At 36.2% G+C, this 20,773-nt stretch overlaps 1 protein-coding gene across 2 annotated transcripts in view; it reads left to right on the top strand.

The window, feature by feature from the left end:
- Positions 1–20,773, top strand: part of CCDC39 (coiled-coil domain containing 39) — a 68,238-nt gene that overhangs the window by 33,078 nt on the left and 14,387 nt on the right. For both annotated transcript variants that reach the window (XM_058426473.1, XM_032174054.2), the window contains 3 exons: positions 2,844–2,981; positions 4,891–5,099; positions 17,368–17,491. In XM_058426473.1, the coding sequence (XP_058282456.1) occupies positions 2,844–2,981; positions 4,891–5,099; positions 17,368–17,491 (471 nt within the window). The remainder of the gene's footprint in view (positions 1–2,843; positions 2,982–4,890; positions 5,100–17,367; positions 17,492–20,773) is intronic.

Below are 20,773 nucleotides of genomic sequence, written 5' to 3'. Positions count from 1 at the left end.
TACAGGCGTGAGCCACCGCGCCCTGCCCTCATTCTGTTTTAAGACAACATGTTCCTAAGACTACTTTGGATAGGGTGATTGCCAGTCTACACACATATATAACAAACGTATGAACATTGTTCTTATTTTTGTACTATTAGTGTGAAATGTTACCATTGATGATGCATTTAGCATATACTAAATATTGTATGACATGCCTCTAGTATTTTATTTCATATAATCCTTACAAATGTCTTGTGAGGAAGATACTATTATCTGTTTTATAGAGTAAGTAACTTGTCCAGGTTATACAGCTAGTACACAGAGAGCTAGGATTTGACCCCTCCTGCATTTGACTTCTAAATACTCTTCAAGAGTATACTGTTTAGAACATTGATAACCTCTAGTTTTCTATTTTATAACTGCCATAGCAAATAACTTTATTGCCCTTTGTCTTTAAAACACTGTCTAAAAAGAAACTGCTCTTTTATGAGTCAGCAGTTGTTACTGAAATCTTTACTTAGTTATAATATTTGAAATGATTGGATTCTGTTAATAAGGTAAGAACGTCTTCATCTTTAGGAATTTTATTATGTTACTTGTAATATGAAACCTATGTTAAAGTTTGACTAGAGAGTAAAAGTGAGAGAGTAAGCATGGACGTGAATGGGGTGAGAACTTAGCAGGGTCTAATTGTTATTTACCACTGACAAGACTATTGATGTGTCCTCTGGTGGTTATAAAAATAATTGCCCTAAATTCATTGAGGGCTGCAAAAGGTGGAGAGCTATTACTTTTTTTTTCTCTCTTCTTATTTTAAGAAGACAAAATTTTGGTTTGGAGTCGTTTGTAGTCTGATGAAATGTTTTAAAATGGTTATCTTTGTTTAGTGGAAAAAAAACACTTGTTTTTGGATCAGATAGAACTAGTTTTAAATTTCAAGGCTATACCACTACTGCTGTTTTAACTTTTCTGAGCTCTAGTTTACTCGTCTATTAAATGGGAAAAAAGTTAATATTATTTTAGGACATTTGGGAGAACTAGAAGCAATTTATATCTTAGCACAATACTTTAGTAGGTACTCAATATGTGGTGTTGTTTTGATTATTTAGAATATGAGAATGGTATAAAATGTTAGAGGTATGACTTTGTTTCTTGCCCCTGGCCTGGATTGTGTTTGTTTTGCTGTGTGGGGATGGTTATAGTTCTTTCCCCTTTGAACTACTCTGACTGCTTCCTCCATCATACCACTGTCAAGTGCTTATGCCTATTCCAACTCTGGTTTTAACAGAGAGATACATAAATTAATAGAAATGTAAGTGAATTAACAAATTATATTAAAGCTAGTTAACCTTTGGTCATTATGAAGAGCTGCTCTTTTCAATAGTGGCAACAGATTGTTGCAGTAGTAACAGAGGGCACCCTGTATGCCCTCTCACATGCCACTCTGTCTCATTTTACATATAGAAACTAGTTTCTTCAGGTTGAAAATCACATTGTTTTAGCTCTTTTTATCAAATTTAATTTTATAAAATCACATTTTTATGCAAAAAATTCCTCTTCTTACTATCTTGCTGAACTCTTAGGTCCCAATACTTCAGAGAAATGCAGGCAATTAGAAAGACAGGAGAGGAGGAACGGATAGAGGGAGGAAGAGAAGGAAAGAGATCTTGGAACTGGAAAGTTTAGATTTAGGAAACAAGAAGGGAATAAGAGCACGAACCTTATTCTGGGTTCTGGGTGGAAAGAGAGATATAAACAGGTATAAAACTGGAAAACTGGTATCTGCATATGTATGATCTATTTATGCATATGATGGAATTAGATCTAATCAAACATTTTTCCCTTTAGCAATATGCGATTATGAATGTAATTAATAACAGCTGACATTTACATGGCACTTCTATGTGTCAAGCACTGTTATACACATGCTTTGACAATAACATCTTTAATCTTCACAATAACCCAGGAAGGTAGATACTGTCCTCATCTCCGTTTTAGAGATGAGGAAACTGAGGAAGAGTCCATCATACTAGGGTCAGATGGTTAGTACATAATTAAGGCCATCTGATTCTAAGAGCTTGTACTCTTAACCAGCACCCTATGCTTTCTCAGACTGTTGATGTCCTTACTATCTGGGACTTGCATAGAATCAAACAATGAACTCCAGTAGGGGAGTGGTGAACCATGTGATGAACCAGTGTATGCTCCCATCTCCTCATAAATGGCAGTCTCCTAACACAGTCAGATCAGCCCTCTGTATCCACAAGCTCCGCATCTGCAGATTCATCCAACTGTGGATTGAAAATACGCAAAAAAATGGATGACTGCATCTGTACTGAAAATGTACAGACTTTTTTCTTGTCATTATTCCATAAATGATATAGTATAATAACTATTTACATAACATTTACATTTTATTACATATTATAAGTAATGTAAAGATAATTTAAAGTATACAGGAAGATGTGTGTAAATTATATGCAATTACCATGACATTTTATATAAGGGACTTGGACATCCATACCTTTTGGTGGTGGTAGTGCAGTTGTCCTGCAACCAGTCTCCAGAGAATACTGAGGGATGACTGTGATTCATTAGGTTGAACTGGAAGTATGTATTTCCTAGAATTACTGAACTCATACTAAATCCAAAACATCAATTGATGATAAAAATGAAAATATTCCTATGTGACCATCCATGTTTATTATATTAGAGACATAGCAGGAAGAGAGATAATAAAATATAGGATTACTTTAAATATCTGAGTATATAATTTAATGTAAGATATATATAATACAGCATGTATTTAATATTTTTAATATTTAAAACATACATTTATATACCTTTTTCCTTTTTTGCAGAATGATATTTATTTTATCAAGAAGTCACATAGTAAAAACAGTGATGAAAAACAGTCCCTTATGACTAAAATAAATGAACTAAACCTTTTCATCGACAGATCAGAGAAAGAACTTAATAAAGCCAAAGCTTTTAAGCAGGTGCAGTAAAATTGTATGCATATGTAGTATTGAAAACCATGTTTCCATGTTAATTGTAGACAAATGAAAAAATATAGCAAATTATGAAAAAGAAAATGTCACTATAATCACTATACCCAATATAAACAGTGTTAAAGTCTATTATTTCCCTCCAGTCTTTTAAAGAAATTTGGCTTTTTATGTTGTATTAAAAAAATTTCTGTATATCATTTGCTTCCTAAAACATTAACTATTCTTTCAAGAACATTTTTGAAGGCTTTCTGTAAGTCCATTGCATGAAGTTACCATAATTTATTTAACCATCCCCTATTTTTTAGATTTTTGTTTCCAATGCTTGGCTATTGTAAATAGTACTACATGTACAGTGCAGTTGTTCAATTAGTTGTTCATTGTGTAGTTATTCCATTAGTTCCTTTGGATAAATTCCTAGCTATATAATTACAGTTCAGAAAGAAATGAATATTTTTAGTGTCTTGAAACTATTTTTAAGCCCATTTCTCTTCTAGAGGGCACCATTAATACCCTATCAGTAGTGTGTAAGCATTCTATTTTATTCACTACCACTGAGGCTGGATATCCTAATTTAAAAAATTATTGCCAATTTGATAAACATGGCATCTCATTGTTTCAGTCTGCATTTTTAAAATTGGTGGTTTAAAAATATTTTGTTTGATAAATTTTCAAACATTTATGTTTAAATAAAAATGTTTAAAACACTTTTCTCTGTTATGTCATGTTCCGTATTTGTTTTCTTTGGAGCTCTAGTTTGTATTCTTGGCCCATTTTTTTTCCGCTGGGAAGTTTACATATATAAATTATAAAAGATTTTCATATGTAAAAATATTCTCTCTGTCGGCCTGGCGCGGTGGCTCACGCCTGTAATCCCAGCATTTTGGGAGGCCGAGGCGGGTGGATCACGAGGTCAGGAGATCAAGACCATCCTGGCTAACATGGTGAAACCCCGTCTCTACTAAAAATACAAAAAATTAGCCGGGGGTGGTGGCGGGAGCCTGTAGTCCCAGCTACTTGGGAGGCTGAGGCAGGAGAATGGCGTGAACCCGGGAGGCAGAGCTTGCAGTAAACAGAGATCGCACCACTGCACTCCAGCCTGAGCGACAGAGTAAGACTTCATCTCAAAAAAAAAAAAAAATTATCTCTGTCATAAATATTGTAAATATTTTCCCCATTTACCTTTACATTTTTATTCAGTGTTTGTGACACAAAACTTTTTTTAAACATCAAATCTTTTAGTTTTTCTTTTGAATTTTTTTGCTTAGAAACTTCTTAGTTACACTAAAAATCAGACAAATGTTTACTACTTCTAGTAGCTACGTTGATTTCATCTCTTAAGATTTTTCATTCATCTAGAATATATTTTTGGTGCACGTGAGATGTGAGTATCTAACCTCTCCAAATGAAAAGCTATGTTAATGAAACAATAAAATCTTATATCCTGGAGTGTTTTTTTCTGGGGTTTCTATTCTGAAAATTGATAGATATGTGTACTCTTACATCAGTACTCTATTCATGACTGAATTGTTTTAAAATAAAAATATATTTCCACATTATTTTGTAAGATTCAGAGTATAAAAATGGCCATTCATAGGGCTTATGTTTTTTGGATAGTGTAAGTTTAATTTCAGGAATAACTTTTTCCCTTTGTTTTTTATAATAGCAAAGCTTGACTTTAAAATTGAATTATAAAAAAGATTTGGAATAACTATAAACCCTTTTCTTAAAAGAGAAAAAACCTATGACTCTGATCAATTTTAGGCCTAGTTACTATCTTAGTCAATGGCTAAATTAGAAAAAGGTATATTTTCAAGTTTTACTTATATAGCAATAAAAAATATTTTGTTTTTGCAATTAAAAATAATTTCAATATTTGACCGTTTTGTTACGTTGATAGGATTTGATGATAGAGGACAATCTTTTAAAACTTGAAGTTAAGCGTACTCGAGAAATGCTTCACAGTAAGGCAGAAGAAGTTCTTTCCCTAGAAAAAAGAAAACAGCAATTATACACAGCAATGGAAGAGCGAACTGAAGAAATCAAGGTTCATAAAACAATGCTTGCATCACAAATAAGATATGTTGATCAAGAACGGGAAAACATAAGGTAATTTTTCATTTTAAACTGCTGAGGAATAAAAAAAAATGTGAGGATGATGTCAGGAGAACTGGCTGCCCCTCTAACATCCTGGATGTGCATCTTTTTCTTATTCATTTGAAATGGCTTTTCATATAAGAAAGACATAGGGCATGTTATAGCCGTAAATCTAGGCTCTTCTTTTGGTTAATTCTTCATTCTTTAGATTGTCCCTTTTACATTAAGATCACTAATCTACTTGGAATTGCTTTTTATGTATGGTTTCTGGTAAAGTCAAATAACATGTCTTTTTAAAAATAGATATTCAATAGCTGCATCTATTGAAGTGATTTTCCACATCTTTTATAAGATTATTTCTGGCTACGTTTTTTCTTTAACATTACTGTCAATTTCATTTTTGGTTTGCTGCTGGTATGTAGAAATGCAGTTAATTTCTGTATATTAAGTATTCAGCAACCTTGCTTAACAATCTTGTTCTAACAATCAGTAGATTCTAATTTTCTATATACTGTATTTCATTTATATTATTTTCAAATAATAACAGTTTTATTTATTGCTTTCCAATCTTTATAACGTTTCTTCTTTCCCCAGTTCAATACTGAAGAGCAGTGTTTTTTACAGGTATCCTTGTCTTATTACCTGATCTCGAAGGGAAAGCTTTCATTGTTTTTGCATTAAGTATAAGGTTTACTGTAGTTTATTTCTATTTTTTAGACACCTTTTACTATATTAAGTGAGCTCCTATTTTTATCCTTTACTAAGAAGTTATTTTGTTTAATCAAGAATGGATGTTGACTTTTATTACATGCTTTCTCAGCACTTATTGACAAGATGTAGCTTCTTTAATCTGTTAATGTGTTTAATCATATTGATCAATTTTTCAAAGTCAAACCAACCTTACATTCTAGAATAAACCCAACTTGTCTGTTACATATTATCTTTTGCATACATCTAGATTTTGCTAGGGAATATTATAATACAATTTTTGCATCTATATTCATGTGTACAAATGACCCATAATTCTCCTTGCTCTACTGTCCTTGTCAGGTTATCAGGCTATTAAGGTTATGTCTGACTTCATAAAATGACTTGTATGTATTTCTTATTTTTCCATACATTGACTATGTTTCTAAAAAAGTGGAATTATATCTTTTTTGTTTTTCAAAGACCTCAGTGGAAAAAAAAGCCATTGGGAGCCTGAAGTTTTCTATGGGGGAACATTTTCAACTAATGGTTTATATACTGGTTATAGGACAATGCAGATTTTGTATTTATTATTGATTCTGTTTTGGTAAATTATATTTTTCTGTAGGAAAAATTTTCTATATTTATCCAAATTTCAAATTTATTGCCATACAGTTGTTTATAATTTTATTATTTAATAGTTGTAGTATTTTTAGAGATGACTCCTTTTATATTCCTGACATTGTTTATTTGTGCATTCTTTTGGGGTAGGATAATTCTCACCACAAATTAATCAGTTTTAACATTATTTGGAAAGGATCTGCTCTCATTGATATCTTCTATTGTCCATTCATTATTTCATTAGTTTCTGATCTTGCCTTTACTATTTTTTCCTTCTTTTATATGGGGTTTTTAAATGTTCTTTTCCTAAATCTTCAGATGCTTAGCTTATTAATTTTCAGTTTTGAAGTCTAAAAAAAACCCTTTAAGTATTATATTAGCTGCACCCCACAAAAAATATTGCCATTTTTTCTTTTTTGCCTTTCCTGTCTTTCAGTTGTGATAGACTTTACTTTTTAAACTTTATTGAGGTATATTTGAGATACATAAGTTGCACATATTTAAAGTGTACATTTGATAGGTTTTGACATATGTAATATACCGGAGAAACCATCACCACCATCAAGATAATGTATCCATCACCCCCACAAGTTTCCTTGTACCCCATTGTAATTCCTCCCTTCAGTCCTTCCCCAGTGTTTCTCTCTCTGGACAACTGATCTGCTTTTCATCCATATAGTTCGGATTGCATTTTCAAGAGTTTAATGTAAATGGGATCCAATAGTGAGTCTGCCTTTTGTCTGGCTTTTCTCATTCAGCATAATTATTTTGAAATTCATCCATGTTGTGTCTATCAATATACATTCCTTTTTATCAGGTGTTGACATACTTTTTCTCTAAGAGGAGATAGCTAGCTTGCAGTTCCTTGCAGGCCATATTGTCTTTGTTTTATTTTTAAATTTTTTTCTAAAATTTTATTTCAATAATTTTTGAGGAACAGGTGGTTTTTAGCTACACAGATAAGTTCTTTAGCAGTAATTTCTGAGATTTTGGTGTATCTGAACCCAAGCAGTGTACACTGTACCCAAAGTGTAGTCCTTTATCCCTCAGATCCCTCTCACACTCCATCCCCCATAAGTCTCCAAAGTCCATTATATCATTTATGTTCTCTTCCGTCCTCATAGCTTAACTCCCGCTTATAAGCGAGAACATAACAATATTTGGTTTTCTATTCCTGAGGTACTTCACTTAGAATAATGGTCTCCAACTCCATCCAAGTTGCTGCAAATGCTATGATTTTGTTCCTTTTGGGGCTGAGTAGTATTCCATGGTGTATATATACCACATTTTCTTTATCCACTTGTTGGTTGATTGGCATTTAGGCTGCTTCCAGTCATTGTTTTAATAACTCAACTAACTCAAATCTGTCATCGTAGACTGAAAGCAGCCACACTGTCAAAAAATGAGCATGGCTATTTTCCAATAAAACTTTATGAATATTGAAATTTTAAATTTTCATGAAATATAATTCTTTTATTTTTCTAATCACTTAAAAATTTAAAAGTCATTCTTAGCTTGTGGGCTATCTAAAAACAGGTGGCAGGCAGGATGGTTTGCTGACTCTGGCTTTCTCTTGTTAAATAGCAGTATTCCATTGCATGTGTTTACTCCAGTTTATTTATACATTTACCTGCTGATGGACATTTGAGTTGTTTCCAGTTCTTAGCTATTATAAACAAAGGTGCTATGAACATACGTGTTCTTGGTATGGGCATATGCTTTCTTTTCTCTTGGATAAATACTTAGGAGTAAAATTGCTGGATCATGTAGTAGGTATATATTTAACTTTTCAGGAAACATTAAGAAATTGCCATATATTCATTATTTCTGTCTTTCCTGCTTTTCATTGTTTTTACTGAATTTTGTTTAGCCTTTTCATTATTTGGGAGGTATACATTCTAATTTTAATTATTTTGTTGGTTATTCTTAGATTTAAAAGAAACTTTAATCATTTCTCTATGAATATTGAAAATTAGTTTATATTATTTTCCCCTTCCTAAAAAATAAGACTTTTAGCATCTTTTACCTCTTCTTTTCCTTTTCCCATCTTTCACATATTGTTGAAATACTGATTATAGTCTCTTGCTATTGTTTTTAATATTATGTCTTTACTTTCTAAAAAACTTCTTAATGTGCATTAAGCTATAGATCCAAATGTCAGCAATAATTTAAAATTACCTATGTGTTTTGTTTCTTGATTTAATGGTTTTTTCATGTATCCCTTGTCATCATTCTATTTTCTTGGATTTCATTTCATTTTTTGGAGTATGATTTCAAATTTGTTTTTTCGAACTGATGTTTTCTGAAACTTTGCAGTCCTTGCATGTTTAATATATATTTATTCTCCCTTAAACTTGAATGACAGAACATTGTAAAACATTCATATTCTTTTAGATTACAGTGTTGTTTATGAGAAGTCTGATTACAGATTAATGAAATTTATTTTGTAGGGAAACTGGGCTTTGTTTTCTTTCTGGAAGCTTTGGGATACTCTCTTTATCCTTGGTGTTTTATAATTTTCTTGTATGTGTCTGGGCGTTTTGTCATTTTAAAGTTTCTCTTGCTTGACCCTTCCTGGGTAAACTCAGTGATTTTTTAAAAATTTTTATCTTCGGTTCAGGGGTACATGTGTAGGTTTGTTATACAGGTAAACTTGTGTCATGGTGGTTTGTTATACAGATTATTTCATTACCCAGGTACTAATCCTAGTACCCAATAGTTATTTTTTCTGTTTATATCCCTCTTTTCACCCTCCACCCACCAATAGGTCCCAATGTCCATTGTTCTCCTCTTTTTGCTGATGAGATATCATTTAGCTCCCACTTATAAGTGAGAACATGCAGTGTTTTGTTTTCTTTTCCTGCATTAGTTTGCTAAGGATAATGGCCTCCAGCTCCATCCACATTCCCGTGAAACACACGATCTTATGCTTTTTTATGGCTGCATCATATTCCATGGTGTATATATGCCACATTTTAAAAATCTAACCTGTCATTGATGGGTATTTAGGTTGACTCCACGTCTTTGCTACTGTGAATAGTGCTACGATGAACATTTGTGCATATGTGTCTTTATGGTAGAATGACCTATATTCCTTTGGGTATATACCCAGTAATGGGATTCCTGGGTTGAATGATACTTCTGTTTTTACTTTTTTGAAGAATCACCACATAGCTTTCCACAATGGCTGAGCTAATTTACATTCCCATCAATATTGTATAGGCATTCCTTTTTCTCTGCAACCTCACCAGCATCTGTTATTTTTTTTTTGACTTTTTAATGGTAGCCATTCTGACTGATGTGAGATGGTATCTCATTGTGGCTGCATTTTTATAAAGATCTATTGAGCTTTTTTTCATATGCCTTTTGGCACATGCATGTCTCCTTTTGAAGTGTCTATTCATGTCCTTTGCTCACTTTTTAATACGGTTGTATTTTTTCTTATAAATTTGTTTAAGTTCCTTATGGATGTTGGAAATTAGACCTTTATCAGATGCAGACTTTGCAAAAATCTTCTCCCATTTTGTAGGTTGTTTTCTCTGTTGATAGTTTATTTTGCTGTGCAGAAGCTTTTCAGTTTTAATTAGATCTGATTTGTCACTTTTTGTTTTTGTTGTGATTGCTTTTGGCATCTTCATCATGAAATTTTTGCCCTTTCCTCTGTCCAGAATAATACTGCCTAGGTTGTCTTCCAGGGTTTTTATAGTTTTGGGTATTACATTTAAATATTTAATCCATCTTAAGTTGATTTTTCTATGTGGTGTAAGAAAGGAGTCCAGTTTCAATCTTCTGCATATGGCTAGCCAGTTATCCCAGCACCATGTATTGAATAGTGAGTCCATTCCCCATTGATAGTTTTTCTCAGTTTTGTTGAAGATGAGATGGTGGTAGGGATGCAGCCTTTTATCTGGGCTCTCCTGTTGCATTGGTCTGTATGTCTGTTTTTGTACCAGTACCATGTTGTTTTGGTTACTGTAGCCCTGTAGTGTACTTTGAAGTTGGGTAACATGATGCCTCAAGCTTTGTTGTTTTTGTTTAGGACTGCCTTGGCTACTCAGACTCTTTTTTGGTTCCATATGAATTTTAAAAATAGTTTTTTTCTAGTTCTATAAAAATGTCATTGGTAGTTTGACAGAAATAGCATTGAACCTGTAAATTGCTTTGGGCAGTATGGCCATTTTAACATTGATTCTTCCTATCCATGAGAAATCAGTTTTCTGCTGATTGCCTTAAGCAGTGTTTTGTAATTCTCATTGTAGAGATCTTTCACCTCCGGGGTTAGCTGTATTCCTAGGTATTTTATTCTTTTTGTGTTAATTCTGTATCGGGATTGCGTTCCTGATTTGGCTATTGGCTTGGCTGTTGTTGGTATATAGGAATGCTAGTAATTTTTGTACGTTGATTTTGTATCCTGAAACTGTGCTGAAGTTGTCTCTCAGCTGAAGCAGCTTTTGGGCTGAGACTATGGGGTTTTCTAGATATAGAATCATATCATCTGCAAACAAGGATAGTTTGACTTCCTCTTTGCCTATTTAGATGCTCTTTATTTCATTCTCTTGCCTACTGCTGTGCCCAGGACTTCCAATACTATGTTGACTAAGAGTGATGAGAGAAGGCATCCTTGTCTTACGCTGGTTTTCAAGAGGAATGCTTCCAGCTTTTCCCCATTTACTATCATATTGGCTGTGGGTTTGTCATAGATGGCTATTATTTTGAGGTATGTTCCTTCAATACCTAATTTATTGAGAATTTTTAACATGAAGAGGTGTTGACTTGTATCAAAAGCCTTTTATACATCTATTAAGATAATCATGTCATTTTTGTCTTTAGTTCTGTTTATGTGATGAATCAAATTTATTGATTCGTGTATGTTGAACCAATGACAGCTTGCACCATGCACCTTGAGAAGCTGCAAGGTACTCAATATCAGCCCGTGAAGGCAGCCACAGGGGCTGTACCCTAAAAAGCCACAGAGGCAGAGCTACCCAAGGCCTTGGGAGCCCACCCCATGTATCAGTATGCCCTGGATGTGAGACATGGAGTCAAAGGAGATTATTCTGGAGCTTTAAGGAGTGCCCTGCCAGGTTTTGGACTTGCATGGGGCCTGTGGCCCCTCTGTTTTGGCCAACTCTCCAATTTGGAACAGGAACATTTACCCAATGCCTGTACCCCCATTGTATCTTGGAAGCAACTCGTTTTTTATTTTACAGGCTCATAGGCGGAAGGGACTTGCTTTGTCTCAGATGAGACTTTGGACTTGGACTTTTGAGTTAATGCTGGAGTGAGCTAAGACTTTGGGGGATTGTTGGGAAAGTATGATTGGTTTTGAAATGTGAGGACATGAGATTTGGGAGGCACTAGGGGCAGAATATGGTTTGGCTCTGTGTCCCCACCCAAGTCTCATCTACAATTGTAATCCCATGTCGAGGGAGGGACCTGGTGGGAAGTAATTGGATATTGGTGGTGGTTTCCCCATTGCTGTTCTTGTGAGTGAGTGAGTTCTCATGAGATCTGATGGTTTAAAAATGTTTGGAAGTTTCCCTCTCTTGCTTTCTCCTGCTGCCTTGTAAAGAATATGCTGCTTCCCCCTTGCCTTCCATCATGATTCATGATTATATGTTTCCTGAGGCCTCCCCAGACATGTGGAACTGTGAGTCAATTAAATCTCTTTTGTTGTAAATTATCCAGTCTCAGGTAGTATCCTTATAGCAGTTTGAAAATGGACTAATACAATGGTTATTCCTTTAACTGTGGTGTAGACTGAGTACAGTCAACAGATTTCTTTTCTGGATGTTTTCACAGGGCCAAGGCTTTGTGTGGGGTCTTTATTTGTAGCTGACTTATCTTTGGTTGCACAGGGGGATATGTTAGGAAATTATTTTTGGTGTTGAAGCTTTGGGGTGTGATCCAGTAGGTGGTGCTTAGGTGGTCAGTAGGTAGGCTCTTGCTTGGCTGTGTGGCTCCTCTATATTTCCTCACAGTCATGCTCTTTCTCAATGCTCTGTGTGGGCTCCTCTCTCACCTGAGTGCCGGCTGTAGATCACGACTTGGTGCTACTGGGTTGCCCATCACAGCTCTGGGGTGATCTCAGGGTTTATGTTTCTTTCCCAACTTGGAGGCAGCAGAATAAGGTACCTTAGTAGTGGTTGTGGCTGAGGGTCTTTTGTCTCCTGACGGCTTCATCCCAGAGAGGTGCAGGTCAGCAATCACTGAGTGGAATAAACCCAGGATGAGGAAGTCTGTGCTATGGGCCCAAGCTGGGGACACCCTGCCTGGTGATGAGCAGTGGGGGTTTATGTGATCCATGGGAGATGGACTGGCTTCCTCTACTTGGGTGGATTGCAGCTTGTTGCAAATACGGATGAGGCACTTAGGGTCTCTGCTCCTTAGTTAATCTGAGGATAGCTGGGGTAGTACCACTGCAGAGCCAGTAGCAGAAGCTTTTGGTTGCCCCTGGTGGCTCTACCTCTGAGAAACATTTAGCTGCTGTTACCAGTAGTGTTCAGCTGGTGCGGTGGGGTGGGGTGGGGTGGCGTACTGCTGGTGTGAGCTTGTGGCTTGCTGGGGAGCAAGGAGTTAAGGGAGTCAGGAGAAGAGAGTGGCGTCTTCTCTGCATGGTGACTGTAGTGTGCTGTAAGCTCAGGCATAGTCCTCAGGTTTTTTCCCCAAATCAAGGGCAGCAGGGATAAAAGTGCTGCTGTGGTCGTGGTGGAGGGGCTATCCTATGCCTCTGGGAGCCTCTTCAGGAAACTTCAGGCCACTACCGGTGGGTATGCTCAGCCATGGGTGGAGCAACTGTTCTGTGGTCACCGGCTGGGGCCCTTGCCTGGTGAAGAGTCAGGGGATAGGGGTTCCCAGGGAAGAGGGGCTGAATTCCTTTCTGTGTGGTCTCTTTTAGTTATTTCATTCAAGTCTTTCTTCAGGTCAGGATAATATTTTTCTATTTAATTTTTTTCTTACCATCATACTCTCCTCTATTTTCTCCATTTGTTGCTCATTTTTACTAGATGTTGGTTGGCCCTTTTAGGTCTGTCCTCCAGATTTCTTTTTTCTACTTGTATTTTGCTTTCTCAGATATTCTTTCTCTCTCCCTATTCTCCTCTCCTCTGCCTAATCTCCCCCCTTGTCTCTCTCTCCAGATTGCTCATTAAATCTTTATTCTTCACTGCTCTTACATTGAAAAAGAAAACTTATTTGCAAGCACTGTTATTCTTTCATTAGTCTTTTATTTTCATAGCAGCCCATCTTGTTTTATGGGTGTTTCTGGAATCAATATCCTCTTCTCTTTCAGAGGGTACTAATTAGAAGACTGAACATCGTCTTCTATGCATTATGTGTCAGGTCTGTTCTTTGTTCACTTTTGCCATTTGCTTTCCATAAATGTTTAATGGTCCTTTGTTTTCTGTTAATATTTATTAATAAATGCTTATTAATCGGTGGATATTGGTAGCTAACTGGTAAGGGTTTCCTCTGCAATTAAGTGGATCTCTGGTTTTCTCCAACAGATCGCTCCTCTAAATGGGAGGGCTGATTGTAGACTCTGAGCTAGTTTGTCCTGTAAAGAGTGTAATAGCTATTAAACAGGGTTAGGATTTCATGGTTACAAAAAGTTAGGAGGTGTTTATTTTGAGTGATGAAGACTTTATCTCATTCCTAAGTAGAACTGCCTTTCTTTTTCATTTACTTCCACTGTTGGGGGAAGCCTAGAATTACTTCATGTTTTTACCTTTCTCTAGCTTCAACATACATGCTAGGAACTGTGGTAACTTTTTGGTTATCACTGGAGCAGAAAGTATTCCTGACATTTCTGTATGTTTTGAGGGGTTGAGGGGAATGGCCCAGAGGTGTTTATTATAGCCTCACAGATCACTCTTGTTCTTTTTCTTATTTCTGAGTTTGGATTTTTTTCAGACTTCTTTGGTGGAAAATAGCTCCTGCTTCTGCAGTGGTCTTCCATGTGTGTATCTATTTTTTTTTCCATTAATCTTACCCCATCTGTTTTCCATGAATTCATGAAAAATTATTGTACCTTTCTGGTTCTCAAAACTGCTATGTTGCTGTCTTTTTTTTAAAATCTTTTTTTATTTTAGAAAGGAAGAGTAATATACCATGCTTGGTCCACAATCTTGAAGTCCAGCAAGTTTTTATGATCACATAAAGGATGAGTAAATATTTTCTGAGGAAATGAGTGATAATTAAAGAAAAACTGTAACTTATGACACTAGATATATTTTACCATAAGTTTTCTCTAGCAGTAGAAAAACTGGTAGGTTGAGTATTTCTTTTTCACCGTGGTTAGATAGCTTGCTTTCATGAGTTTGTAGCAGGCAGTTGAGTCACTCTCCATATTGCCATGCATATATTAAGATTACTGGTATTAAGTTCTAAAAAATAGCTCATAAAATATAAATTTACTGAAATAAAAGGAGAGAGTAACTAACAGATTCAAGAATCTGAATTCTGGAAGACAATTCTCTCTTTTTTTTTTTTTTTAAATTATACTTTAGGTTTTAGGGTACATGTGCACAATGTGCAGGTTTGTTACATATGTATCCATGTGCCATGTTGATTTCCTGCACCCATCAACTCATCATTTAGCATTAGGTATATCTCCTAATGCTGTCCCTCCCCCCTCCCCCAACCCCACAACAGTCCCCGGAGTGTGATGTTCCCCTTCCTGTGTCCATGAGTTCTCACTGTTCAATTCCCACCTATGAGTGAGAACATGCAGTGTTTGGTTTTTTGTCCTTGCGATAGTTTACTGAGAATGATGTTTTCCAGTTTCATCCATGTCCCTACAAAGGACATGAACTCATCATTTTTTGTGGCTGCATAGTATTCCATGGTGTATATGTGCCACATTTTCTTAATCCAGTCTATCGTTGTTGGACATTTGGGTTGGTTCCAACTCTTTGCTATTGTGAATAGTGCCACAATAAACATACGTGTGCATGTGTCTTTATAGCAGCATGATTTATAGTCCTTTGGGTATATACCCAGTAATGGGATGGCTGGGTCAAATGGTATTTCTAGTTCTAGATCCCTGAGGAATTGCCACACTGACTTCTACAATGGTTGAACTAGTTTACAGTCCCACCAACAGTGTAAAAGTGTTCCTATTTCTCCACATCCTCTCCAGCACCTGTTGTTTCCTGATTTTTTAATGATGGCCATTCTAACTGGTGTGAGATGGTATCTCACTGTGGTTTTGATTTGCATTTCTCTGATGGCCAGTGATGATGAGCATTTCTTCATGTGTTTTTTGGCTGCATAAATGTCTTTTGAGAAGTGTCTGTTCATGTCCTTTGCCCACTTTTTGATGGGGTTGTTTTTTTCTTGTAAATTTGTTTGAGTTCATTGTAGATTCTGGATATTAGCCCTTTGTCAGATGAGTAGGTTGCAAACATTTTCTCCCATTCTGTAGGTTGCCTGTTCACTCTGATGGTAGTTTCTTTTGCTGTGCAGAAGCTCTTTAGTTTAATGAGATCCCATTTGTCAATTTTGGCTTTTGTTGCCATTGCTTTTGGTGTTTTAGACATGAAGTCCTTGCCCACGCCTATGTCCTGAATGGTATTGCCTAGGTTTTCTTGTAGGATTTTAATGGTTTTAGGTCTAACATTTAAGTCTTTAATCCATCTTGAATTAATTTTTGTATAAGGTGTAAGGAAGGGATCCAGTTTCAGCTTTCTACATATGGCTAGCCAGTTTTCCCAGCACCATTTATTAAATAGGGAATCGTTTCCCCATTTCTTGTTTTTGTCAGGTTTGTCAAAGATCAGATAGGTGTAGATATGCAGCATCATTTCTGAGGGCTCTGTTCTGTTCCATTGATCTATGTCTCTGTTGTGGTACCAGTACCATGCTGTTTTGGTTACTGTAGCCTTGTAGTATAGTTTGAAGTCAGGTAGCATGATGCCTCCAGCTTTGTTCTTTTGGCTTAGGATTGACTTGGCGATGCAGGCTCTTTTTTGGTTCCACATGAACTTTAAAGTAGTTTTTTCCAATTCTGTGAAGAAAGTCATTGGTAGCTTGATGGAGATGGCATTGAATCTATAAATTACCTTGGGCAGTATGGCCATTTTCACGATATTGATTCTTCCAACCCATGAGCATGGAATGTTCTTCCATTTGTTTGTATCCTCTTTTATTTCATTGAGCAGTGGTTTGTAGTTCTCCTTGAAGAGGTCCTTCACATCCCTTGTAAGTTGGATTCCTAGGTATTTGATTCTCTTTGAAGCAATTGTGAATGGGAGTTCACTCATGATTTGGCTGTTTGTCTGTTATTGGTCTACAAGAATGCTTGTGATTTTTGTACATTGATTTTGTATCCTGAGACTTTGCTGAAGTTGCTAATCAGCTTAAGGAGACAATTCTCAACGGCCTTGTTTGGACTATCTTTTAAAAGACGTTTGAATAGCAAGCAGCCTCAGAAACTAGAGGTAGTATCTCCTGTGGAGCAAAAGTTAGGCATGTTTGCTAAATATTTGGGTTACCTAGGCTTGAGATTCCTCAGCTGTGATGCAAATCTACTGTGTGCAGCATCCACTTGAGCCCCTTCTTGCTCCCATGGGACGTAGGGAGCAAGGGGAACCAATCAAACAGGAATCTTATGCTACTTGCTGTGTCATGAGAAATAAAGTCTGTTGTCTCTGAAACAGGGATTGTGTCTTCTGCCAGCAAAAGACACAATGAAACTGTGGCAGGCTAACTTGTCAGCGTTCAAGCAGGGTAAATATCAGATCCTTCACACTGAATTATTAAATTAAAACGTGAGAACAAATTTAACCTGTTTGAGTTTAGTAGTAACACACATCCAAATGTCTTCAATAAGTCCTTTTATTAAAACGTGAGAACAAATTTAACCTGTTTTAGTAGTAACACAAATCCAAACGTCTTCAATAAGAACACTTGATAGTCCTTTAAAAATTCTAAAGTATGTTATTCATTTCTCAGTGTTTCTTTTTCTTATTAGCACTGAGTTTCACGAGCGGCTAAGTAAAATTGAGAAGCTGAAGAATAGATATGAAATTCTGACTGTTGTTATGCTGCCTCCTGAAGGAGAAGAGGAGAAAACACAGGCCTATTATGTAATAAAGGTAACTTTAATTGATTCACAGTTGTGATGGTATGAAGTTTTCTTTGTTAACTCATTTATCGTAATCCGCTGAATTAAAAAGACAACAATATTGCAACTTTCCCTCCATGAAATCTAGCAACTATTTCACTTAATTAGGGCCACTATTACACTTAACAAAGGCCAAAACATTCATTCCTAAATGGAGATACTGAGAGCACCGTTCATTCTATATACCTCTAGTCCGTGAGGTCAAGCACTGCCCTCTGATTCCCAAAACTTACTGTGAACTTGCTCCAGAAGTCTTCCTCTTTTGAGTTCAGGTCATTCTACTTGACCATTCTTTGACACTTTTTTCTTTTTGCTATTATTTGCAGCATGTCATTTCCCCTAGTCAAGATTCATAATCTTTTTCTTTAAGACCTATTATCACTCTAAGTGTCTTTGGAATGCATGTGACAACCTGTTCAACACTTGAAGCTTAAAGCTTTCCTTTACTTCACTATAGCCACCCACTCTTATGCCACACCCTGGCTGGACCTTAGCATTTCTTGGAGCTACACCACCTCTGAATTTTAAACTCCAGTTTACCATTATAGTCCTGTTATGGCAGCTGTTCAGAGAGGAAGAGGGCTGCTTCCCTGCCCATATATCCCTATAATATATTATAGGGAGACAGACCAGGTGAATCTGTTTTTTTCTGATGTTTGACAGTTGTCCGTCATCCCATGGTTATCTTTAACCCATAAGAGGAAATTCATTAAGTGATGTGGAATTGAATGCTATTCTCTTTCTAAGCACTGCTATATTCATCTTTCCTATGTAGAAAATACCCTGAACAGGAGTAATTTCCTTTACAGAAAGGTCTAGGAAATTACTCAAAATGCTACAAACAAGGGATGGAACTTGGAACTTTGACTAATTTCCCTGTACCGTACATAAATAGGGGTGAGATGATCTTCCAGTTCACACCTTCAGAGAATGGCTCTTGTGGATGCTCTCTCCCTTTGACTTCTACCAACTTAATTGGCCAAATTTTCTCCTGTAGCTCTTCTTCAAATCTGCCCCTAACAAATGCAGCAAGTATGGTATGCCTGTCACTTTGCTTGAGATTCTGCCTTCCCTATGAGAAATCAGTCCCAGCTCTCAAAACTTTCTTATAACTTGTCAGTCTGTAATACCTCAGGCTTCTGCCCAAACAGGACTTTTCTCCTCTCAGGTTGTAAAAGTTCCCGAAGGATAAAGGGTAGGCTCTAATTTTTTAGGTGTTGGGAAGTAGGGCGATGTTGCAATTCCAATTAAGTTTCTCTAACAAGTGGTGTGATGGGTTACCTAAAAGTACTGGTGTTAAGTGTGCCTTCGTCCATATCCTACCACTGCTTAGGTAGGTGACCAGGAATAAGTTACTTAACCATGTGAGGCCTAAGTTTCCTCATTTGGAAAATGAAGAGGGTAATATTGTTACTTTTGTTGGGAGAAAAGGTAAAATACATGTAAAGCCCTTGGGATGGTGTCTGGCACAAAATGAGTCCTCAATAATGTTAGTTATTATTATTACTGTGATGATGCTGATTAAGCTAACTCATAGGAACACAAGCAAGTTTTATATGAATAAAGAATATTCCTTCTGTTTACAGTGAAAGTGCTGGATAAATATCAGAATAATGATTATGTTAAATGAATTGAGGCTATCAGTTACTTTCTCAATGTCCTGATGCCATATTTCTTATCTTCCATCTTCTCTGGGATCCACAGCTTGCCACACAGTTATTCCAATTTTGTTGTTGTTGTTGTTGTATAGCATGTTTACACTTTTTACTGATAACACTTCACAAGTCTCAGATGTGTAAAAATGAAACTTAAATAATAACTAAACCCAGTCTAGCTTATATCAGGAAAAATTATGGCCTGAAAAATAGAGAAAAACAAACCATGGGTGCAATGATGCCAGTGCATGGTGATACCAAAGTGTTGGCATTTTCTAGTGGGCCCTCCAGGTATTATCTGATTCTATAGGAGTGCACACCTTCGACCCTTTACTGACTTACTTTACAACTCTGTAGGTATAGATGATAACCTGCAGACAACTGATAGTAACACAAGTGATTCTTGCTAACAATGTAAATGAATTTTGACCAGTAGAAATACAACCCCCCTCTGTAGAAAAGATAACCCAAGCATTGAAGTTTATTACACTAAAATATATTAATATGTTTTGCATCTACCAGCAAATTCATTTCAGCATTTCTGATTCGACATGTCTATAATATAAAATCTGTTTCCATATTCTTCTTTGAAATAGTCTAAATATCTTATTGGCTCTTCATTAACAAGTTGAATAAAACCTTTAATAAATGTTCATTTCATATTTGTATAAGAATTTTTAACTATTTGAAAATAGTACCTTGGCATTTTCACTGCTGGGAAAACCTTGCCAATTTGAAGTTAACTTTTATTTTTTCAATATAAGTCTGTTTTTCAATGTAAGTCTGTTTTTCAATGTAGTGGATTCTGTTTGTTGATGTAGTAGATTTGGGATTTAAATTTAGTCAATTCAAAATTTTTTCCCTTCCCTTATTCTTCTTATGTTATCTACAAAGGGATCTCTCCTGATGGATACATATATTATGTTTATGGCTGTGGGTAATAGGAATTTGATTGCAATGCTAACCACTGTTGTGTTTTCTGAATGTTGTGGATGAGGCCTCAGCAAACTATGCACTCCAGCCAAATGCTGCCCACCACTTGTTTTGTAAATAAGTACTGGAAGACAAAATACATACACTTATTCATTTATATATTGTTTATGGCTGCTTACATGCTACAATGACAGAATGAAGTAGTTTTGACAGACTGAATGGCCCATAAAGTCTAATTACTATTTGGCCCTTTACAGACAAAGCTTGTTGACCCTTTTTATTAGTTTCTTAGGGCTGCTGTAACAAAATACAATAAACTAGATGGTTTAAACAACAGAAATATATGTCTCAGGCCGGGCGCAGTAGCTCACGCCTGTAATCCCAGAACTTTGGGAGGCTGAGGCGGGCGGATCACGAGGTCAGGAGATCGAGACCATCCTGGCTAACACGGTGAAATCCCCGTCTCTACTAAAAATACAAAAAATTAGCCAGGCGTGGTGGTGGGTGCCTGTAGTCCCAGCTACTCGGGAGGCTGAGGCAGGAGAATGGCATGAACCCGGGAGGCGGAGCTTGCAGTGAGCCGAGATCGCACTGCTGCACTCTAGCCTGGACGACAGAGTGAGACTCTGTCTCAAAAAAAAAAAAAAAAAGAAATATATATCTCA

Source organism: Hylobates moloch, unplaced genomic scaffold (genome assembly GCF_009828535.3).
Source record: "Hylobates moloch isolate HMO894 unplaced genomic scaffold, HMol_V3 SCAFFOLD_13, whole genome shotgun sequence".
In the NCBI taxonomy this organism is placed as follows: domain Eukaryota; kingdom Metazoa; phylum Chordata; class Mammalia; order Primates; family Hylobatidae; genus Hylobates; species Hylobates moloch.
Note: the sequence above shows the minus strand (reverse complement) of the source record. Positions and strands in the feature narration are given on the sequence as shown.